Below are 24,907 nucleotides of genomic sequence, written 5' to 3'. Positions count from 1 at the left end.
CAACGCTGCTTAGACCAGGTCAACGGGTGCAGGAGCAGCTGATTACCCTTTCTGTGTTCGAGCTGGGTGAAATGAAACGCGGTCCTTGCAATCGGAATCATTATGGCTACGTTCGTGGTCCTTATCATCGTTGCCGAAGCTTGGTCACGCGACAGTTCAAACAATGGCTAACTATAGGGTCATAAAAATGACGTCGAAAGGTCGCATGGTGGGGTGACTGTCTAATTGCAGATTTAAATTATTGATTACGACATCGTAAATAGCGTATGCTTACCGACGCCTCTTTCGATAGACGGCATAGTAAAATAGCACGCCGTTAAAGCTCGGGCTGATCGCTTTAGCCCCGAAGAGAACTGGCCACGCTGAGATCCGAGTAGTACAACGTCACTACAGCGCTGAGTGTTTCGTGGGCTGACGTACGAAGCGAATTCGTATAGAACGTACTGGCTCCTTATGGGGCATAATACTCTTGCAATACAAATTCGCACAAAGCAGTGCAGGCTGACTAATCGTTAAAGCCTTCCATTCACGGGGACAATAAATATTCTATCAATAGAAATAAATTATGCTTTGTATGTTTAAGTTACCTGCAGATACCGAATATTCGAAGCAGCCTTTACTGGTGCAGTATTTTCGCACATCCGCGTTTTTGGCCGATGCGGACTAATGGGTTCCAGAGATGACATTTCGGTTTGGATCAGACCGCTTTATCGAGTACACCTAATTTTAAAGTTTGGCGAGCTGGCAAAGGGTCATTTGTAAAATCGATTTATAAAAGAGATCAACAAACTTCGTCTTAGCTTTTAAAGCAGTGTAATTTTTCCGATATAGCAACCGTCGTTTGCAAAGTTGACAATCAACACAAACCAAAGAAGACTTTTATGAAGTAATAGTTATAATACTGTCGGGTAAAAATTCTTCGTAGTAGAAAAAGCAGTTTGCTTTGTTTAACTTATTTTTAATCAGTTTCGTGAGAAATAGATTACCAGCTGACAATTGTTGAACCCTCATGGCTTTCTTGTAAGCCAGCCAGGGATTGTTGCGAAAAAGCAAAAAGTACCAAAGGGCCATACCCCACCAAATTAGAACAGCTGGTTACTGCTAACGAGGCATCTGTGATAAACAAGACCAGCGACCACTGTAGACTAGTCATAGCAATGCCGGACGTTTCTTCCTTGTGACAAGCTTTCTATATAAAAAAAAAAAAAACTGTTCTGATGGTTTTCGTATCTAAGAGGAAAAACTAAAATGAGTAACTAATAACTAGAAGATAGGAGAAATCAGGAATTATTGTGAATAATAGATCAGGCTATTTCTATGGTTACCGTATCGTTGCCATGGTTCGGCTAAGGAAACCCCTCGTATGTATGGCAAGGCCCGTTCTAGTTATGCTCTGAGCTAGGCGAAGTCCTCTATAAAGATTCTGAATACGTGTTCACCTAAAGGAAAACATAGCTGTATATGCGAAAAAAGTGAGCTGGATGTGTTGCGGTGATTTGGTACTGTTCTGATATGCGAGATCAGAGGGTAGGTGATAATGTCGATAAAATTCAGGAGAAGCTTGCGCACACCAGTATGAAATCATCTAACGGGCAGGCGAGACACAGAGTTGTGCGCATACATATAGATACATATACGCATTTAATTACAATGGCACACTCTCAGAAAGATACGCATAGAGTCTAATTGAACGCTTAACGGCGATACTGTTTATGTATAAAAGTTCTTTTCCCTATTGTTTCATCATTTTCCACGCAGCGCACGAGAGATTCTTCGTACGGATAGGTCGTGCACAGGCCGCTTTTTGGCGATAAGCTTTGAAAAGCGGCTGTTGTGAGATAAGACATACGTCTCAGTCGTTTCGAGCACTGCTATTTTTAAGCTTAGGAAACACTCATCGATACCTTCGGACGCCTGTTGGTCAACGAAATTGATTCTACAGAGAATTGGTGACTCTTCTACCAATTTTCGTACACTGACAATTACAGACAGCGCGCGTTGCATATACGCCCTTAACCTTAACTCGGGTACCATACGAATGCTACGTATGGATCAACATATATTCTGAATAGCCTAAGATACAAAGTTGGCTCTTTTGGATCGGAGCAGCGTATGATACATTTAGGGCAGAGTGTTTGTGCCAGGAAGTATAGTTATTACATGCTTTGTCTATTTGGGCTACCTGTCGTGGTATATATTAGTTTGTGATTAAGTTTGCCAACGGAATACACATGATTGAAATTTTTTTCGCCTAAGATACAAAACGGCATATCTTCAACCGATAGTATCAAATCTAAGTTATGGGTCCACTATAAAAGCTTGTCTAGGTTTTTTGCGACTGTAAGCCATGCTAATCCTTGTCGACCCTTGCATTGTTCTGCTGTCATCTTCACATGTTGTGGGAGACACCAGCAACAATGCTATGTGCATTACTGAATTTACATACATGAAGTATATATGAGCCACTTTGCGGTGTCTATAGCAATATTTGGGTATTTCCTACCGACTTTGACAGAGAATGTATAGTGATTGACAAAATCTTGAATTCCCATTAATCGATAACAAAGGTCGAAACATCTTGCAGAGCTTAAAATGAACGAGAGACTCATTTGAACGATGACTTGAAGTCGAAGTACGCCAAGTCAAAACACTGAAACATGGTGATGAATTTTGTTCATTTGAATTGTATTTTTAATAACTGCAGCTTACTTCTTTGTCTGGACTGTCGGCATCAAATATTAGTTTTTGCTTATTAGGGTCCCTGCATATGGCCGTCTAGATGACGCTTTCTCTTACGTTACCGCAAACTGTCGCTAGGTTCAACATTCGTTTGTGCCAGGCACACTATGGCTGTTTCGACTTTTCTATAGGAAACGGAAACTAATTAACACCGTTAATTACCCTATTTTTTTTTACCTTATTCTATTGACTAACATTAGTTATATTTCAATATTCCACAAATGACCATAGTTGACTCTAACAAGTGAATCATGCTATAGCGCCTTACATAAAAACATTTTCCGCAAGGCTCATATAATCTAGATTTATCTTAAATTCCACCCAGACTTGTGGACTCAAATGACGAAGGGTGATTTTTCCAATTTCAACTTAAGTTATCATTATTCTAGAACATAGGGATTGTATCTATCATCTAATCATTTTGTATGCTTTGGTATGACAGCATATTACTTATATTCCTAAGGCTGATATAAGCCCATTTTTCCTGTTCGATATAGTAGGGGGGGCAGTGATTTAGTTTAGAGAAAAAACTGCTACTTTAAACTTTTTCAGCCAGGCAATCTGTTGAAGCTCGTTTGGGTCTTCAAAGTGAAAAGGCCTTTACCATCGTCGAAAGGCATAGATATAGCTGTATAAGAGTTTTCGAGGTCCGGCTTTAATCCTTTGAAATAACGATTTATGGGCAAGTATACGGAGACGTGATATAATATACAACCCCCGAACAGCAAGTAATTTATGCTCGCCTTGAAAGCCATTCACAGAACAGCATCGCAGGCAATTTCGTATCTAGAGTCTCACGTCATTCTGTAAAGCTTCTAAACTTTCACTATTACAGGTAAAGCTCTAGACATATATGTGCGATAAACGATAATAGTAGAGCAAACCTAGTTTTACAGATCCATAAATAGATATGCTTGGAGGTTTTTAAAGGTTTAAGCCATGGGGTTTAAGCAGAAGTAATTTGAAAATAAATTGTGCAAACTAGTATGTTCTTCAACGAGCTTATATCTGTGGGCTGATTACTGAAGTTAGCTATCACTGCATTTATTTCATGATTGTTTAGTCAAATTATTTAGTTTATTACATTACAGTGAGTAGTTTACTACATAACGAGGACACGCAATAAGCTTTCACCTCATAAGTCTTGCTCTTTTAATGTTTTTATTACTGATCACATTTTGGCCAATTCTGTCATCTGAGCAGGTAGTTATGGCAGTGGAGCAGCGCAGGAGGCTTACTCTTCACGCGATTCGGTGTTCCTCGATTCGGAGACAGGGAATCCCACAGTGGCCCACAGCCCCGACTCGGAGGCTTCAGGCCAGTCGCCCGTTTGCGTCGGCCCAGCTGGCTCGGCCTTGTCCGCGTCAGATGAACGAATTCAGCAACATACGACGCATAGCCGAAGTCCTACACCCTCACTGCAGGTGAGTTGCGATTTCATAAACAGGGTGGTGCGTCTAAACTGCTTTCGTTTTTCTTGTGTTATGTTTTTGGGACTGTATCTAAATAGACGCAGATATTTTGTGAATGAATGTTTGATGGAACAGTCACTTTTGGTGGTTATGATTATTCAATAGAACTATTACTCATCACGAATACAGTTTTAGTTTGGAGTCTTGTTTAGTCCTAGGAAGTAGTACTAGTAGAAAGTTTAGTCCTTGTTTAGTCTGCAAAAAAAAATTAGTAGCAACCGTATATCAAGCGACTAAGGTTGAATAAGTGAGAGAACTTTTGGAGCTCGCTGTGAACCATGAATTAAAGAAAAAAAACATCTAGTAATTTATCAATAAGAATAATCGTAGATATTTTCAACTATTTAGAACCAGTTTATTTATAACATACATAATGTATGCCCGAAGACATATTAAGTTGTGTTAGCGCTCATATTAGCTACCTCCAGCAAAATTTTTATCATAACGGTTCAACTGCAGCAATTTGTCTACGCGCCCGTATCCTCGCACGGTGCATTTTCTTCAAGAGAGTCTTCTATTTTTTGATTCTATCCTCTTCAGTGTATACGTAATTTTGGCATTTCTCGTTTACGTCTGGTGCGAGCTGCAGACTGGCATCCATTACCTTCTTTCCCCCGCTGTCTCACCTATTCTCATGGCGTTACCATGTTATAACATGCATAATATAAATATGTGTATTTCTCTCCGACTTTTGTTTTGGACGCCCATTCTTTTGGGCATCTGCTCGAACTCGCTTATGCGCTCAGCTTTCGACCGCTGTGACATTGACGCCGAAGGAGGTACTGACATCAACAGGGACATTAATTCTCCGCGCTTAGCTGGTCTGTTCCTGATGATCGCTGGTTTCCGGTCCGGCACGATCGTCCGAAGTATGCACGCGGCCCACCTTATTAAATTCGTATACGTGCTAGTGGTGCAATGTCGCTAGAACGTTTTTGGTTCAAAACGTTGCGGAACTAATGATCTTCTAAGTTAATCAAAATCCCTGAAATGGACGGCGTACGTTTATTTAGTAAGTAAGCTAAGACAGCTGAGATCTCCCTGGGTTAAGTTCGTCCTTGTGACATGGAGCCGAGATGGCTGTTATAGCCTGTCATGTCATTGTCCTAAGCGTCTAAGTCACTAGCAGTTATATCGTTTAGAGGTGGTCGTTGCAGTAGCGTGCTATACACGAACTTAGGTCTTGAAGAACATTTTTCTCAAGACGTTTTTCCAAGTTCTTGACACTGTTATACTGAGAGACGCGTCAAGGACAAATTTAGAAAGACGCCTGAAGTATCTTCGAAAGAGTTATGCAATATCTCTGGTGAATATTATATAAATGTACGTAAAAACGTTTAGAAGTATTGGGAGAGCCGGATATTTCTTAAACGATTGTAGTTAAGCGGTCTTGCTTCGACCGTCTGTGTTGGGCTTAGCAATTACAGAGATCAGAGGCGTTTTTCGAATTTCCTATGCACTTTATTGTTGTGTCGTCACAATCCCGTCCTACATATATATATATATATATATATATATATATTTAGTACAAAACATACACGTTTTTAGCCATTTTATACCGCTTTATCGTCCTTGGGCACCGGCAATAATCGCTTTTGCCTCACTGCACATGCCAGGTTCTCCAAGAGACATTGACCCTCTTTAAGCCAAAACGAAGGCAGATATGTTTGATATCTTACAATAACATTACCAAGTTGAATAAACGTCGTTTTAATTGTCGGCTTTTTTTGCAATTTTGCTGATAACACCTTAATCCTATTAATGTAGAATTCCGGTGGTTTCTAGATGAAAAATTGACAAGTGGTCCTTGTCGCTCGATCTCTGCTAATCTTTCTTACCTTTAATCTCAATGGACCTCAACAGATGATACACTGGCGGTGCAAGATCTGGATTATACGGCAGATGCGCTAATTTTCGAACCTCCTAATTTTTGCTGGCTGGCTATAGGTGTTTGTAGTCTAAAGTCTTCACCATTTCCGGTTGATTCTTTTTTTCAATCATTCCTTGTCAGCTGTTGACATTGCAAATCCGAACTAATCATTTTTCCAGACGGCAGCAGTTCACAGTGCACGATTCTTTCTAGTCCTACCAAGCACATAGCACTACCTTCTTTGGCCCCAGTTTGGCCTTTGCCACAGACTGTGCAGCTTATTTTTATGTATTTTTTTTTTTACTTTTACATTATTATACAACAGTTCTGTCAACCGCTTTAGAAATGGTTTGATCTTATTGCGACGCTGTAGAATCTCGCAGGCGAAAATACGATCGATTTACGTAAATTTACGATGTAACAGCCAAATATGGAGTTTTATTTTGTAGCTAGCTTTCTTCCAACGGTTTAACACTACTTGGTGCTAGATGTCATTCGATGGCGATATTATGGATAATCATGCATTGCTCTTGCGGTTTGTGCATTAGATTTTATCAACTTTTCTTGTAATTCATCGCATACCATCCTCCACATGGAAATTTTTAAGACGTAAACGACAGTAGCATTTCTGGGCCATTTCTTCCGGCAACCCATTTTAACTATCAAGATAATAGTTTTTATGCCTTATAGTAGCGTACAAACGAAATTTATATTTTCTGAAAAATTTCTGAAGTAATTTGCGAAAAAAAATCTAGGATTTTTTGTCAGAAATGCGCTCGCTATCAAGCCTGCATAGAGACATCCCAACAACTTCAGCACCGTGTTTCCGGTGTCACGGAAAACTGTGTCGCTGTTAGGCGTTCTATCAGACGGCAGGTCCCAGCACGAAACGAAATGTGTAAATGCGCGGGTTCAATCCTAAGCCATAACGTGTCCTAAATATTAGAAAGAAAATACGTCACCCACGAAGCTATAACAGGGACAGCTCATTCATTACTACCGAATCTCAACTTCGAAGTGTCAATATTTTCTGCTCGTCAAAAATATAATCCAAAATCTCCAAACCGTAACTAGATAGATAGACTTTAGGCAGTAGAACGCTACGGTCTACTTGTAGAAGTCAAGTCAGAGAAAATTTTACCTGGCCCAATCCTCAGATTCAATTTATCGTTTCGTTCCAAACAGTTCTCGACCGAAGCTTCCAAGGAATTACAGCTTTGTCTGAACCAAAACCTAGGCTGAAAATGATCACGTACATGTTGCTTAAAATATCACCACTTAACTGCAACTTCCATCTCTGATGTGTGCTTAACCTGTATGTAGTTTTTTAGGACTGAAGTTTGTTTTTCGGGAAATAAAGGTTACAGGTTCGTGCGCGATGAAGGTAGACGTCGGTCCATAGATCTTGGGTACAAGAGCCGGTACTGATAGAGCTCTGGCTGAGCCAATATTGGGATTTATTGTCTCATTATTGCTTAGTTAATTACTTCACATCTCCTGTTTACAATGATAACTGATTCTAAAATGTAAGCGAAAAGTTGGTGTGAATTTATGGCGGAAAATACGTTTTCAGTTAGAAATACATTTATAAAACGGGTGATTGTGATCCGGCCTGTAAGGTACACTTCAGAATTTATCTAAAATGCAGCGCCAGTTTGCAACCTACATATTAATAGTTTACGTTTTGCACGCATGGGGACTTGATAAAGGTGATAATCAAAAGAATGTGAGCTAACTTTTTTGTCGGCTTTGTTGCTGTTTGCCTTTCTTGTTAATTCTCCTCGTCTTTACCATTCTCCTTATGTCTCGTATGTCCACCATTGATTGCCTCTTTTACATTACACGCCCGTACCTTATCATTTGGCCGTACGGTCTAACCGACGTTCGTCGTACCACGCCCCAATCAATGCCGGCATTTTCACGAGAAACGCTATTTGTTCGGTTCAACATCATTATTTGTTGCCGATTTCCCGTTGGTTTCACCTGCTGGACCTGGTTACTCAACTCGACTCAATGGCAATGGGACCTGACGTGACGTTGTCTGGCTAACAGAGCAAACTACGACGCAGCGGCAGTGAACGGATCCGGGACGCGATTATCCGCAAGGTCGATTCGTTTCGAAGGAGGAGACGCGAAGCGCGTTCGAGGAGTCCTAAAAGCCACAAAATGGGAAGGCCGGGAGGCGCTGAGCAGGATCCTTCAACGACGCAAACGACTACTGCTCATCAGCCTTCCTCCCTCCACGCTGTTATGCTGCCGGGACAGACGCCAGCTGGATGTCTCAAAAAGGCACAAGGGACTCACAACAGCCCTAAGTTTCTCAGCCTTAAAGGTGAGTGTGCGCGTTATTATACGTAGGGCCTAAAAATAGCTGGAGTACAATCTGCTACAATTAAAAATTTATTTGTGCATTTTGAGTGCAATAATATGTAAAAATGACTATATGACAGCAATTAATACATAATATTATGAGCTGGTGACAGCAGCTGACTGTGAAGTACGATACCTCTCCGAGAGATTCTCGGACAACCTGGCCTTTCTTCGAAGTTGTGTGCAATAGCACCGTGCAGCTCTCGACCTCGTGCTGAGAGACATCTTTCTTGCGGCGGCACTTAAATGGACATGTGGGAAGCAGCCAGATATATTAGCAGCATCCACGGGCCGGTTACGGTGCTCTCGCAGGCTGGTTATCATGGAATATAAAAAAGACAAATATATCAGCAGGTGGAAAGTTTTGCAGAGGCGTTAGATTTTTTCGCAAGTCCGGTCAGAAGTACATGTGTTCCCAGTTTTCCTCCTTGGTCAAGACTACAAAACGGCGAGTGATATTATAGCAAAAAAAGCTGATCGAGAGACTTTCCGCTCTCCATACCACAACATCTGGTGGAGTTATAAAGGTGTGGGGACCAGAAAGATTGCCTACAACATTCTCAGAAGGGTGAAGCTTATTTGGAGGCGTGAGAATCCTGACAACCGTGAGGAACATTAGTCAGAAACTGTTCACTTTAAAGCCATCGAAGCTTGTATAGCAAACCAGGCCAGTTCAAGCTGACTCGTTGAGCCGAACAAATCACGGCCAAGCGAAATTAGCATTAAAGAACTGCTGGTGGGAAAAGCAGCAGTGAGTCGAAAAACTCGACCACGGCCAATGGGTTTTACGCGCCACAATGATTAAAAACTTCGTGAAGCAGGTTTTGGCAGGGTTGACATCTAGAGTGCCGGCTGCAGTATGCGACACCTTGAATAACTGCAGCCACTCGCTATAGGCCCCTTTTCGGCCTACTGACTAAGAGACCAAACAACTTAGAAAACGTATGTGCCATCCCAGCAGAGCAATATGGGTTTTGGAAAGAACGCTCCACAAAAATTTCGCGCGGAGCCCTAATGGCCGACGTCAAGAAAGTACTGGTCATGCTGTGCGATCTGCAATGCGAGGTGTTCGTCAACTTTAGGGCAACTTTTTTACTTAACATCCAGCAACAAAGTTATGCTCACTCTGACCAAAAAATGTCGCTATGAATCTTCTCAACCTTCTTGCTCTAGTACGATAGAAGAAAAGGATAACCATCGAAGACAAAGTGATGAACTCCAGCCTTACACACGCACAACTGGCCTGGATCTGGGGAGAGCCTAAGTCTACTTTGGTTTTCTACCTTGCTGAAGGGCCTCCAAATAAGATGGCCGAGGAGGTCAGTCGAAGTCGACTTACAGATATACGGGTTAAACGGGTTCCAGAAATATCAAACGCTACCCCAGTTCGATGCAACAGTTACAGATTTGAGGTTAATCGCAAACCCAATCTAGATGGAGACCGTGAAGTTTACGAAAGAAAACAAGAGAACGGCCACTGACATCACTACCTCCCTAAGTTGCCTTTCGGCTATGTGAAACAGTTTCCTTACATGGGGGTTGCTCTTCTCCGCAAACGGCCAAAGTTTTTGCACACGTCACCCAAAGGTGCAGAAAGGCAGTGTTGGCCGCATTGGCAATCGAGTTATCGCTTATTCTTCGCAACTGTTCTTAGCGTGCTCGACCTCCATGTAGCTCCGATCCCAACGAACTTACTACGCGTCATTTGCAAAGATCTTACAGTGGAGAACCTCGAGCAGTTAGATTGCATTAAGGCCTCCTTTGTCAAAATAGCATTGGAAAATTGTATTGCATATCGTCTAGCCGACTCGTCACTGCTGTCCGAGGATTTACGTCACCGCCTTGAGGTCGCAGCAACCGAAACTTTTAAAACTAATCTTAACAACTGGGAACCAAAATTCGCGGAGATCGATTGAGATTTTTTTGCTTTGGGTGCAATGAAGAATGAGTTGGAAAAAATTGGCCGGCTAAATAGACATGTTGTCGTTCACTTTTCCGCGCGTAGGCTACGCCTTAGACTTCAAAGGAAACGCGGTTCCCACGAATTTGACGATAAATAAAAAAAATAATAATAAATATTCCAGCTGCAAGGAAAATTGTGATATATATCATACCGCTCGTTACCTCTTGGTACAATTTCCAGAAATTTTCCTTAAATAAAAAAACTCAAAGGACTCGTAACCAATATGACAAAGGGAGTTTTAAATAATTGAGGACATTCGTATAGTATTGAAATATTGTGTCGTTGACCTCTATATATGAAGTTTTTAAGTGAAGGACAAGATGACCTTGGTATTTCGCCGTATGTGAATCGAACATGTTCTTTTTGACGATTGCAATCCTCAGTCCGGGATGACCATCTCATTTCCACTGTTCTTACCCTTTGATCCTTTCTTCAGCACTTCACAACCACACAATAGATAGCTGAGTTCTCGCCTCGTTTGTATCAGTTTCTTGTACATCTCCTATGACCCCTAACCCGCTCGATATTTGCGTTATTGTATTCCTATGCGACCATTTGTTGTCTGTTTTGTTCAAATTCACTTTGTCACCGTGGCAAATCGGTTTTGCCCTCAGCTAACGAGCATAGCGCGCTTTTCAGTATGCCGTACCGTATAGTCATAAAGTACGAAATATTTTTCGTTGCGAGAACGTAGGGTTTACAGAGTTGATAAGCTAGTGGAAGTTAGCTAGAAAGTCTCAGGCACGAGAGGGAGCGCTTAAGGGGTAAAAAAAAATAAAACAAAAGACCGTAGTTCCCCTCCAGCAGCTACATATGCGAGAATGCGTGCGTGCCATATTCCTTTCCGACAGAATTTATTTCCTCTCTTCATCGGCCTCCTTCTTTCTTTAGAATTTGCTTTTTCCTAGCCTCTCATTCCCTTGCGCCTCTGAACGGGAAAGGCTGCTTATACTCCGATAAATTAGCAGCGACAGAAACGGCGGGGAATTTGAACGTTGAATGTAAAGGCTATTACCGACTTGGCATCGGATCAGTAACGGTTTTGGCCACAGCTTCATTCTGCCGACGTTATTGTTGACCGAATTGTTTAACAGTTTTTGACCGCAGATGGGTAGGATTGCGTGTGCCAAATAACGAGAAGATACTTTGCGTCACTTCAAAATTACCTCCCGCAGCATAACGAAATGGAAATTTATTTGATCTTATCTTGCAGATAGGTCGCCCAAACAGTGGACGGAGTGAACCTGTTTAAACTATTCGCTATTATGCGAAAGCTGTCTTTTGAGATGATACATGTTTTGACCACATTGTTTTCGCTGATTTTTACGCAATACCTACGGATGCCTCATCTTTGACATATTTTCTTAACTGACTTATATTGCAACCTTCATGCGACATACCTGCACAAGCCTATAAAGGCTTACCTAATAGGCCGTTCACAGTTACAGAAAATACAGTGTGTGCTGTTTACTTATCCACAAATGCAGTAATGTCCATATATGTGCTAAGTTTAAGATTGTTTAACGTGATTGTAGACTTATATTAACCATTAATTGTCATTCTGTGTCGCTAAATGGACTATGACCTGGACAGAAGGATGCTAACAATAGAGCCAGAGAAAGATCCAATAGTGTTTCCCGTTCCGTCCGCAACGTTGCTTGGCACTCTTTGGCTTTCGTAGCCTTGCGATAGGCAACCCCTACCGTGTTTCATTTTACCCCATTGCCATTGTGCTGCCTACAGAGTTTCCAGTCGTCTATCCACACGGCGGGTAAGGCAGTTTAGGATGTATAGCCAAGGAGTGAAACTTAAGTAGATTCTATGTAGTACTTTTTATAGATATATTATTTAGCTTGGAAGTTCATCCAGTCAGCTATAGATGCTGAAGGCTACGAATGCACATACTTCAGTAAGAAACGTTTAAGATGACGACGTTCTTCGGACGGCCTTTCTATTATTAAATGCCCCTATTTAATATATTTGTATATGCTCATTCACTATATTCGCTAACCAATACATATAATAGGTATTATCGGTACCGTTCTGCACGTCTTTTGAAGTTTATTAAATATTATACAGATTGTCGACGTCTCTGAATAATTCGACTTAACTACATTGGTGTCGCTAGGATATTATACGAACTATTGCTATTGATACATAAATACAAGCTATAAAACGTTATCTTGTTATATTTGTTTTATTCTATAAATAACTGTTAATAAGGTAAAGAAGTTGAGCTTAGCAAAGTAATCGATATCAATATAGATAAAGTGTGCCGAGATTGACTATGCACAGTATTAATTAGTAAGTAATTAGTAAATTCGGGTATCCTGCTGCAACTAGAACTTAGATAAAGTTCTAGTTCTTCTTTTTAATTCTGCCATGCTACCTAGTAACACAAAAGGCCGCTAGGAGCGAATATGCTTTCAAAACAAAGAGTCGTTTTTACTTGTTAGAATTTTTATTTTAATTGCAATTTATAAGAACGGTATCTAATGTATACTGACAGGAAAGCGGCGGGGGGAATGCTACGATAACCAGGCCTTGTTAGCTGATCTTGAGGGCTGCGATCCACACTCATTGACGTTGAACCTCAACTTGAGTTTGACTCAATCAACACAGTCGGATACAGATGTCGTGGGGGATTCGACAGGCGCGCGAAGGGACTCTGGCGTCGGTAGCTCCATAACTAGGACCAGCACGTAAGAAATTGCTGACGATAGATATGAAATATGTATTGATAAACGAGCACTTTTTCAGAGCAAACGAATGACTGCTATGTGCTTTTTCTGGCTTGACGTGCATAGACAATTGCAGCCATCAATTAGCCCTATTTGATTCATAGCCAAGTTCATTATCAGTGTTTTTACGGTCTCTAGTAACACCAACTGGTTTTAGCAGCAAATCGTTCAAAGTTCGTTGTGTTTGGGTCGTGCAACTGCGCACGTTCAAATATAACTTACTTGATTATGCAAAACGCATATCGATGATAATAATGTTAGTTATAATGAAGGTAATAAGATATAATCTTTAACTTGCGTTTCATACACTGGCTGATCTTTGGTGGATACGGTTATTTCATCAGGGGTTCGGTAGCAGGCCTTGTATCCACCACGTGGCACTGTTATCCTGGTCCAGCCGTTCATCCGACCCTCCTTTGCCCTGACAGAGCTATCCCTCTTTCACAGCTGACAGGTCAGTCATGCCAAGAGCGTCGTCAGTAAGTCAAGTGCAGGGTAGACGAAACGCTGGGAATAACAATCAGTTAGTTTGACGCATTGGATACGCAACGACCTTATAGACAAGATCGATACTTAAGTAAACCGGAAGGCGCCATAAGAACTCCGCCTTCTCGTACAGACTTTGGTAACTGAACACACGTTGTTCATAGACCCATAACGCAAACCAGCAATAGTTAGTATGACAGTGGGTTGAGCTGAGGAATAGTATACATAAGAGTAGGCATATATATTCTTGAATAAGTGTTGTTTATATCCGTCAACTCAGTAACTGGGTGCGAGGTAATAGGGAAATTATTTGGAGCTTTGTAAGCCGTGAATTTGTGGTACGTAAATATCGACTATCGACTTACAAGAGCACTAGTATGAATCAAAATTCAACATAAAACAATCGAAACATGTATAATTTAGCTAACTCTGATTCTTCACCGATAGCATGTCAACACATGATCCTACGAAAGCACGCTTTACTACGATTAACTGCACTCATGGAGCGGTACAGTCCGCCTTATAAAACTGGCTGGGCGTGGAGTGTTCCGAAGTTTATCAAGAAGATGACGACACCTAATTATAAGGGTAAGTTAAAGATAGACAACGTCAATATCAGAGATACTTTAACCAGATTTATATATAATATCAGAGATACAGAAAACTTTAGCTTTAGCTACCCAAGGCTGAACGGGCACAGCGGTCTACATAAACAGCCAGGCGAGTCGACGCTGAACGACGGCAACTGAAACATGAATCATATGATAAGTAGCGACGCGTCTCGTAGCAGACGAGTCATATGTTGCACACATTTTGTAATCATCTTGGCAAAACCCTGTGGTAGATATGGAACCTGATTAGCCAAGCCTTTTACCAATAATAATTGCTGCTTTCGCGATTTTACTTAACGGGTCTGAAATTTTAAGGCTGTGCACTATCCGAAACAGGTCTTCTGCATCTACTGCAGTGCATACCTATTATCAATATTATGTCTATCACATTGGGTGGTTGAAGAAATTCGAAATTTTCGTCTGCGTCGAACAATGTACAAACACAGGGTTTTTCAAGTACAGCTTGGTGACATCCATAGTAAATACCTCGCAGCCAGATTAAATTTACATGAAACCATATATTCGTCTACATCCATAGTCGTCTATGCTTTGTACTGAAGCAAATCCCCAATGTAAAGCAAGCTGAGCTAATCGACGTACGTAGTCGAGTCGGACCCATAGGCAGATTTGGGCTCGCGAGGTTTTAGATGGAATGGCCTTATCCATAGTTGAACATATGTGCTCTCACCCTGTTCCAATCTACGCGATAATGGGCTGCCTCATGGCATTGAAAGGGATTAAATTCTCGTGCGGGGTCATGCGAGAGTTCGGAGAGTCATGCATACACGTATAATGGAGCCAGCAATTATTAAGAGAGACTAATCTGTGATAAAATGAACTGAGTTCATGACTAGAATGTTCTGACGGGGGTCATTTACATCGTTCCGATACATTTTTTGCTATTAATCTAACCGAAGGTTTAACTTTGATACACCTACAAACGTTGTTCTAGAAATCGAGTCCACACAAAAATCTGTCTTTACGTTAGTACATGATTTATTTACATGGTTTATTGCATTATTACAAGATTAAAATTAGATAAGTTATTTGTTGAAGGAAAATGTGTTATTTTATTATAATCACCTCACTACAGTCGTACGTACATTTCTAAGCTCGTTGTTTACGTCGCCTTATTATTATTTAGCCTCTCCATTACGCACTGAGGTATTCAGGGTCCGCTGTATTTCGATCTCATATACTTATGTTCATTTCATACCCACAAATTCGACCATTTCCCATTACGGCAAATTATGGGCCCCGCTAACGCCAGCAGATAAGGTGACGTTTGGAGTTCCGCTGAGTGCACACATCCAACGATCGGGCCATCCGTTACCCCCATCGATTCAAACTGCAATGCAGTTTGTGGCATCGGTGGCGCCCCGATGCGGCGGCGTTTTCCGGAAGCCGGGCGTACGCTCACGAATCGAAAAACTCCGTGCACTGCACGAGACGCACGCTCTCGACGCACACCTACTGGTGTATGAAAGCCAGCAATGTTACGACGTGGCGGACATGGTCAAGCAGTACTTCCGCGAGCTACCCGAAGGTGGACTGCTTACCGCCAACTTCTCGCAAACGTTTCTCTACATATTCATGCGTAAGTGATTTTGTTGTAGGTGTACCAGAGCGTGAGGGGTGCGCCCATGAATTGATTAAACATGCGTGTGTAATGGGGTTTATGTTGGGTACCAACCGCTTAAGGCAATTGTGTCGATTGGAAGTAAGGGACATAAAAAAGCGAAATTTGTTATGGTAACAGTAACAGCAAAAGTACTAGTATCGTATTCGTGGTTTCTTGATTGAAGTTGTCTGAGTGCAATAAGTGGTTAAAGGGCGAAAATAACATATGTTTTTTAATTGCTTGTAGATGTTTGCCGTATAAGATGGACTGCAATCTTTGAGTTTTGTCTGTGTAAAAGCAAAACAGTATACACGTTCTGTATTTTCCCTTTTTGTGTAGATATTCCCGAGGAGCACCGTTTGGAAGCACTGCAGTGCGCCGTATTGATTCTACCAGACGAAAACAGAGAAGTGTTGGAAACCCTGTTATGTTTTCTAGACGAAGTTGCTCAAGCGTCCCAGCAAAATGGAATGACCGCGTCGAATCTTGCACTCTGCTTCGCACCAAGCATCTTTCAGCTATCCCAAACGACTAGTCCTAAAAGGTACACTTGTCTAGAACGAACATAAAATAGGTGCTTATACTCCCCTTTAGACACATCTAACGCGAGGGCTTAACGACCTAAAAAATCTTTTCTTGGCAATTCCTTCAGAGCCATATCGGGCTTCGGTTACTACTTACATTGTTTTTGCGTCGAACAGAGTAAAAATCGCAGAAATCTGCCTCGCTAAAAAATATCCTGGTCGTTATTTCTTGTAAATCCACTCCCTAGCGGACCATACGTCAAGCGTTCTGTGCCGGAAAGCTAGACGCGTACAGCCGATATCAAGTCAATATTTGATCTCTCTGTGTAGTATAATCGTAATTCTTTAGTGAGCTGTTGCAGTGAGAAGAAATCGCAAAGGCACAGCGCGGAAGTAGCAAAGTGCTACAGAAACAGGATTCAGCCTAGCTGTCAACCATTTAAGAAGCCCGTGGCATTCTGCGCAGGCCCGGGTCTTGGCAGCGGTCTTGCTTTGGGCGGTCATTGTAGACGAATAGAAGAAATGCTTGTCCATGGTACAATGCATTCACAAAAAGCCGCGGGTGAATGATGGTCGCACACCGTTACCTAATCCAGCAAAAAATGACAGCAAATCGCCCCCGACGGATAAAAATCAAATGAATTTAGATTTACACGAAAAAGAAAGCTCATTTAAATTTTTCTCATGGGTTTTAGGAGCAAGTTCTATTGTCTCTATCAGTCACCGCTGCAGCAAGGTTGCGAATGAGTAAATGGCTACAAAAATGAAATAAACAAGGGTTGCGACGGCGGCAGCAGCAGGGATCTGATCTTGGGCATGCCAGAGCAAACAATACAATTTGGCTTTATCCCTATTCGGTCCTATACAGACCAGCGACCACCTGTTGAAGGACAATAGAATACCGGCTGGAATTTACAACATGTCAGATCAGCAAGCTTGGATCGCTTGGGTGATGAAATTTGCGGTTTTCACCATGAACTGTGTACGGACGGACACCTAATGAGGGGATGCACTTTCGATGGCTGTGAAGGGAATTGTATATAACTACCATGGAGCTAGTTGCCTTTCATGACTTCGCCTAGAAACCTGGCAGATTCACTTTTGCAAATTCAGTCGTTATGCCGAAATTCTTAAGTTCTTCAAGTTCTAAGTATATCAGTGTTGCGACTTACGCAGCATATGAATAAATGATCTTGTGGTATATATGTCACATATTCGATTGTAAGTTTTTCTTTTTACACAAAATCGTGTTATTGAATGTGTACTGTTATCGTTTGTCGGTGACAAGCATTTCCGCGGTAAAATGGAAAAATGTTTTTAAATATCTAATAATATGGCTTTCTACTGGAGGTGTAGTACCAGACAAGGTGTTCGAATGAGTCGGCGACACTAGGGACTAGTAGGTGCTTTAATATTAATGGATCTCCTACATATCGGAAAAGCAAATTCTTAACTAAACTAAGAAAGGAAATCTTTTCCTTAAAGGTTTGTCTTTACTGTCTTTTTTTTATGTAGATCCCCGTAACTTGCGTCTTTTTAGTGATTAATTTCCATAGTTACTATATCGATTATCGATTTGAGATGTCTAGAATGTATGGAGATACCAAAAGAGTAGTTGTAAAACGATCTACCTCTCTGCGGCAGGCACTGCTTGTCTTTAAGCTCGTCCAGTTAGTTAAATGCTGCGATCTTCTTATCGAAATCCACAAAGGTAGATATGCGGGTAGCTTTTGCAAAGGTCATGCCTTCGCGGGTACCCATAGGGTTCAGTAAAATCTAAGAATTGGTGAATCAGCCTGATTGACTGACTGACTGACCCTGTTGGAGACTGATCGTGATGACTACGTAAAAGACCTTAGGGCTTTTGGAGTGAAGACTACCGCAGAGCCCCATTTTCCTTCCTGGGGGCTCAGACGGTCGCCTGTTGTTTATTTTATAGAATAGAGCGTATAATAAAACGCCTTACATGTAGGAGAGGGATACATTAGCTTCAAATCTATCCAGGAGCCATGTTTGGCCTATTAGTTTTTGCGGCTAGGCAGAGAGCGCGCGAACGGATGAGCCAGTACCTAGAACAGATCTTTGCTTACGCATAGCAGCCAGCGTCGGCAATCGCAGGCTCAAGAGCGTGGACATCTTATTGTTCCGTTAGATTCCGACAAATTCTTACGAGCAGCAGTCACACAAAATCCATTTTTATGCATTTTTGACACTGAGGTGATGTAGATTCATTATCAGCCTGTGAATCGAGCTTTTTTCTACCGCTTACCACGTAGCGAAGCACTATGGTAAATACTCGGACAATAGACGTATTTCCCCAGACATACGAACTTCTGGCGCAGGCAACGTTTAGCCAGATATGAGGTCTCTGAGCCATCCTATGATGTCACGGTATTGGATTGTAATATAAACAGCTTTAACAAAGCTAACGTAGGACGGATTTTCTCCGTACAATCGAAATCAGCTAGGGTTATTTGATTGTATTAAGCTCTGTTTTAGATCATGGCATCAATGTGCTTGTCTGTGTTACAGCTCGACCCATTTTTATTCTATGGTATGTGGATATATTTTATTGCCTTAATCAACCGCGACAAATCCGTGCAAATTCTACGATTTTTAAATGGTTGAAACAAGTCAACACATGTTACGATAATTACAACAATATATGATAATTATTTGTTATTATTTTGACAAATAATAGTTTTGTAGTGATAATAAAGCGAGCGTCAAGGTAATAGCAATGTAGGCGGTACCGTGATGCAGTTACCTCAACTTACACAACCTAGTGTCCTAGATTAGTTTTTTTTTCGAGCTCAATAGCTCGAAGTATCCGGTAATAGTATAAAGAATCCGGTAATATCTAAGCTTACGTTATTTTTTTCTCTTTTGCCTAAGGCTTTAAATAGCTGTGGTCAAAAGCAGTAGACAAAACCTCGCATTAATCTGAAACGCTTTCCGTTTAGAGATTGGCTTTGTACTTTTACTCAACGTACCTTCATTAAAAGATCGCTGAATCATTTTTCCCATGCATGTGTCTTATATCTAGTTTAATTACAAACCTAGTTTGTGTTCCCTCTTGGTCTTACAAAAATCGTTGCAGACCATTTAAAATTTGCCAGAAACTCGGTAAGGAAGCAATGAATAAGTCGGAAGAAGTCAGTGAGACGATTGTGTACAGCAAACTAAGTTATCTTTGTTGAATAGTTCCTCTCACGGTAATCTCCCCTAAAATAGAAAATACGTGAATATTATCAGCAAACACTTAGAAGAATATTAGGTGTCTGGAACATCGATTTAAAATGAACCACATGGAGCTAATATCGTAGGTGTTTTCTCTTAAAATCAGATTCTAACAAAAGCAAACTTCGTATGAGGAAAAGTTCTGGTCGGTATAAAAACATAGGCCAGTTACAGCTAAAGTCACTTAAATTCTTCGATAGAGGCCTCCGATTACTACAAACTAGATTAATAGAAGACGGTGAAATTAAATGTACGAGATAGTTCAAGCATGTACACGTGCATGTGGCATCACTGCATGTCCTTTTTATTCGAGTATTTTGATTCCGCTTTCCGATTTCCTCTTGTAGGAAGCGCAACAATCAACTAAGCGGCGAACGAGAAATTTGCGAGAATCGTGCCGGTAACGAGTGTCTATGTAAGATGATTGAGTGGCACCAGGAACTATTCGCAGCGTCCGTCCAGATCCTGCAGTCGGCACGACTGGCCTTAGAAGATCCAACTGACATTCAGAATTTCCTAGCCAGCGAAACACCTCAGCCATTATACAAACTCCACCTCGATTCGTGCTTACACTGGCTGCTCCACGAAGTTCGGCTAAACAAGGGCTGGACCCAGGTGTCGCATTCGGACCTTGAGCTCGCATACAAGAAAGTTAATGACGACTATCATTATATTCGGCTATGGAAATGTTCCGTATTGGTAAGTAGCGAGAAACACAGGGCGGAGAGCTAAGCCTGTATGTGTATAATAATAGATCGATTAATAAACTTGTAAAATACAATTATTGTTAAAAATGCGCCTACAAGTTAACCTCGATCGAGAAACGAAATCAAGTGATCTGCTTCTAATTTGTTTATTTAGGATTTTACCCATAAGATATGATATATTTGAAAGGTTCTTAGTATTGTGCTGTTTGCCATATAGAATATTCGCGTTGACAAGTGCAGGCCGTCTTGCGATCAGTCATTTGGTACTTTTAGAACGGAAACGCTTGGGGTGTTTGGGTCTTAAACGCGGGATATGGCCTCGTTCACTTCGTCTGCCCCGTCCGCCCACCTTCCACCCCTCCGCCCAGCGGCTGAAAGAATCGTTGTGTCATGCACCTAATGGCAAGGACGAACGAAATGACAACTGAACGTGGAATACAGAAAGTCGTTTCATTCAAGTTTTTCGAGTTTATACTTGCCATCAACACTTCTTGTTCCAGCGCGTCCGAGATCAGGGACACGTCATTAAAGCACACTTGCTGTGAGCTAATAATCCTATATAATGAACTGAATGCGATTATATCGAGTTATTACCTGCGGATTGAGTTGTCCTAAGCGTGCCTTATAACTGCGGGTTACACAACACTTCCGTGTGTTGACACGTCATGAAGTACAACCTTGAATGTCGGTACCAAAAAAATATAAACAGTTTACTTCTGCTGAAGGCAGAACTGGGATAGGGCGGTGCTTTCAACGTGCCCTTGACTAAGAGCGCTAGGTCAGCTGTAACACTATCTCATTATTCCGCTAATGGAGCATTGCCTTTCATAACACTCGGGAGTCGCACATGAGCGCTTACGGCGGACGACGTACTACACGAACTTCGGCAAACACATGTATATACTCAGGCGAATTTGCATATGACGCCTCGATTGCCTCAGGCCGAACAAGCTATGACGGCCATTGATGGGCCTGAACACTGAGATGGTACTTCTATCCTATTAGATAAAGTAGGAAAAGACGGAAAAAATGCAATGATTCAAGACGATGCGGAAGAGACACACTGTCGTGAAGCACCGAAGGAAAAGGATTTTAATACAAGTCCTTACTATCTACACACATACACTTTTTATGCTCGTAGTAGCATGTATGCCCGTTAAATTTCAAAGAAAATTTACTATGAAGTCTACGCTAAAAGCAATAGCTTTATTAGACAGCCGCTAATAGTGTCAGGTTCGTATATGTCTAAAGGAAGGAACTGATAATTAAGGTATTTAGACACTGCATTCGAGTTCAGCAGTCTGCCTATCTGTGTAATAAGGAACCTAAGAGAGAATTACCTTCTAAAGCGTACCTATGTTATTGTTGAAGGTGTTAGCTGGACAAATATGTGAACGTAAGCGGTTACCGTTGTAGATTGTCATTTTTATAGGTATCGCATGGTGCTTTCACCTGTGGCCAGTCACCATTACACGGGGGTGATAAGCGACAAAATGATTATGTCGACTATGTGTCGCAAAACGTTGCCATTGAGATTGAACATCTTTCTAATCATAACACCACGACGAGCACTACTGTGTTTGGGTCATTGTTATTTTTACAAAATGTTTAACAAAATTGAAAATAATAAGCATTCAGTGCGATGTCAGCAATGACCGGGTAACAACAAACATCTATTTTAATGTTCGGTTCATTTAAGACACCAATAGTATCGTATTATCTAAAAGAGATCCACTTGTAGAATCCGTTCCATCTAGCCCTCGCTGACCAGTCTGGTTTTTTTTCTGAACAAAAAGAAGTGAAGTGCAACCAGAAGAAGCTTACCGATGACGGTAAAGGCAGCTATCCGCCGAGCCATGGTCAGCCGTTAGGAGACTAAATGTAGAGGATGTGGGTAGCTTTTGTATTTACATATATCTGTGCCCTCGGATGCTTCAGAATTGCAGGGCATCGAATCTCACCGGGTTCTGTACCCTCACGCCCCTGGGCACGCTTCAGGATAATTTCGTTGTGTGGTAAAAAAAATCGCCACACCTGCGTGCACGTTTTACTGTCCTTTATTTGAACAAGTCAACGGTTTTCGGCTCTATGCCAATCATCGCAGAGACCGGGCGTGGAAATCTAGCTTCGAGGATACTTGCGTTCTCAAGAGAGATAAAGTAGGCGGTGGTAGGCTCTTTAGAAAGAAGTGCACTTGCGATGAAGTACAAAATTAACAACTGTAGCTTTCTAATGCCTGCTAAGTTTCAAGAGTTGACTAAAGCGACCTTTTTGAAGACAAAACTAGGCGCTTTAGAGGCTTGTGAGATATGTTCACAGTGGTAGTTTGCATAATACGGGACATTTCTTTTAGTTGTCGCCTTTTTCAACATCTAATTTGTCTCTTAGCTCTGCCTGTTTCTCCGGTGCTATATTTAGCCTTTGGGTTCTTTATAGAACAGAGAACATTCAGATTGGGTGCGCACTAGCTGCTGGGCTTGTATGTTGCCCGCTGAATGTCACCAAAACGGCAGCAGGAGTGAGGCCCTGACACATACGTGTGGCTTAACGGGGAAATGAAATAAGGTGCGCCGAATAACTTTTTGGGCGCGGAAAGTGTATACGTGAAATTTCATTGACCAAACCTCTTTGCCCGTAAAGGTGGCACGTAGCCTTCTCCATGCCTTCCATGACAGAGACTTCTACGCACCTATGGAGGCTTCGCAACTATGTCGCTTGTAATAGGAGGGTAGTTGCCGATATAGCACAATCTATGGTTGCGGGTTGTTCCTTTTTCTCGTCTTGAGGACTAACTGAAACAAGCAATGCGATGCCTCCTGTCTCGAATTCATTCGCATTCTCATATGCATGGATAGTTCCGCAAACTTCTAGACCACAGTCACCTACTAGAATCCAAGGCGTGGCTGCAACCGAGTACAAGGCTATCTTCACTCTTCGGATAAACAGAACTGCCACCACTGCGCGACTGTGCTAAACCTGTTCCTCGGTATGTTAGTGTAGACGAAGACCTGCGATTATTTTGTTAGGAGATGTAATGTCGCTTTCGACTTCTCCTGGTTAACGATAGATTCAACGGCGGATAGTAAGGCATTGTGTTCATATAGACAAAGATGAATAGCGCGGGAAGCGCATACAGTCGACGCGTGCAGTGAAGATCGCATTGGCAGTACAACGCGACAACAGACAAACAAACAGTGCTTAGCCCTAACATTAGGCCAAGGCTCGGATCGCTAGCTGAAATTGGTCGAATTTAAAGGCTTACCGATGCTAAACGAAAAAAACGGTGAACAAATCGCCTTGAGCCTTGAACTAGAAGGAATTAGCGCCTGTATCGTTGAGAGAGTACGGAGCGTATAAAATCGGAAAGCACAATTTTCCCACTAGTGAGACAATGCACACCGTATAGAACATTGTGCAAACGTAACCTTTTAAAGGCACTGAAGTAGTAAATGAGCAACTTGTTCTCCATTCATTACCTGTTTTGGCTACCATGACTCCAATGCGATTATATAATATGTCCGAACTTGGGTGTTTCTAATGGTTTTCATTGCCTAACATACAAAGTTGACAAATAGATATTTCATAATAATCTTCGTTGCTTACTACTTCGTAGCACAACTTTGGCGCAGTTTTACGGTTATTTCAGGGTTGATTATTAATATTCATACGAAAACAACGCGCGTTGTTCTCATTTGTAATACGTGTTTTATTTCTAGGTAGAGGCTCCTCCGGTGGAAGTTCTGACGCGTATACTTCGCGAGCGCCATTTATGGGATGATTGTCTTATCAAATATCGCGTACTCCGGCGACTCGATACCAATACTGAGCTGTGCGGGTTCGTGCGCGCCGAGATGGACCCCCACGCTAGTCGAGAATACCTGCTCATGCGTACATGGCGGACGGACATCACTCCAAAGGGCACCTGTGCCCTCATTGAGGTCGGTCAGGAAACAAGCCACCGTTACTACACACAGCCATGTCATGTGTCTCGTGCACTAGTCGAGTAGGCCGTTGATCGCCGTTAGGCACGAGCATATTGTAGATTCTCGGAAAACGTTCTCTAGAACCACTATGGCTTCTAACGAACAGCAGGTGTTAACAGTTATTGATCTCGTTGTTGTTATTGCTATGGTGGCCGCTTCATGGCCCAGATGTCAGTTACAGATCAGGACTGGCCAGGTTTTAGCTCTGGCTATTGCCACGTAAGCACGCAGCCTACAAGCGTCCGCGCACATGTCCTGGCCTCACGCTACCTCGTGCAGCCTGGCGGTGGAGGGCGAAGCAAGGTCACGCATCTGGCCCGCGTTGATACCAGGTTCGTAACACGTTCTTGGGCATTCGTCAATAAAGTCGGTAGGGGTCGCCGTGCATGTTTAACGAGCAGATCGTCTCCTCACCATTCTGACAATTGGCAGTGCTGACTTCGGCAGCAAAACTGGACGAAACGAGGGCGAAGGCTAAAGGTCGTCCAATGGCCCGTAATGGGCCATGGGTCACCCTCAAAGAAAAGCTAATCGAGGAAAGAAAAACTTCTCCGAGCTCCTTCGTATTCTTGTATATATA

General features: G+C 42.0%; 1 protein-coding gene across 6 annotated transcripts in view; it reads left to right on the top strand.

Annotated features, from left to right (window-relative positions):
- The window catches only part of LOC111270538 (uncharacterized), a 170,125-nt gene that overhangs the window by 121,039 nt on the left and 24,179 nt on the right, over window positions 1-24,907 (top strand). For 5 of the 6 annotated variants that reach the window (XR_015314977.1, XM_086972521.1, XM_086972520.1 and 2 more), the window contains exons 11-20: window positions 3,943-4,163; window positions 8,134-8,413; window positions 12,924-13,116; window positions 13,500-13,609; window positions 14,089-14,229; window positions 15,526-15,849; window positions 16,213-16,417; window positions 19,985-20,336; window positions 24,061-24,282; window positions 24,496-24,659. Coding sequence is in view for 5 of the 6 variants with exons in the window: in XM_086972521.1 (XP_086828647.1) it covers window positions 3,943-4,163; window positions 8,134-8,413; window positions 12,924-13,116; window positions 13,500-13,609; window positions 14,089-14,229; window positions 15,526-15,849; window positions 16,213-16,417; window positions 19,985-20,336; window positions 24,061-24,282; window positions 24,496-24,659 (2,212 nt within the window). In the remaining variant the exon portion in view is untranslated. The remainder of the gene's footprint in view (window positions 1-3,942; window positions 4,164-8,133; window positions 8,414-12,923; window positions 13,117-13,499; window positions 13,610-14,088; window positions 14,230-15,525; window positions 15,850-16,212; window positions 16,418-19,984; window positions 20,337-24,060; window positions 24,283-24,495; window positions 24,660-24,907) is intronic. The other variant, XM_022850801.2, reaches the window with a different exon arrangement.

The sequence above is a fragment of the Varroa jacobsoni genome, unplaced genomic scaffold (genome assembly GCF_002532875.2).
Source record: "Varroa jacobsoni isolate VJ856 unplaced genomic scaffold, vjacob_1.0 scaffold_1488, whole genome shotgun sequence".
NCBI classification, from domain to species: Eukaryota; Metazoa; Arthropoda; class Arachnida; order Mesostigmata; family Varroidae; genus Varroa; species Varroa jacobsoni.
Note: the sequence above shows the minus strand (reverse complement) of the source record. Positions and strands in the feature narration are given on the sequence as shown.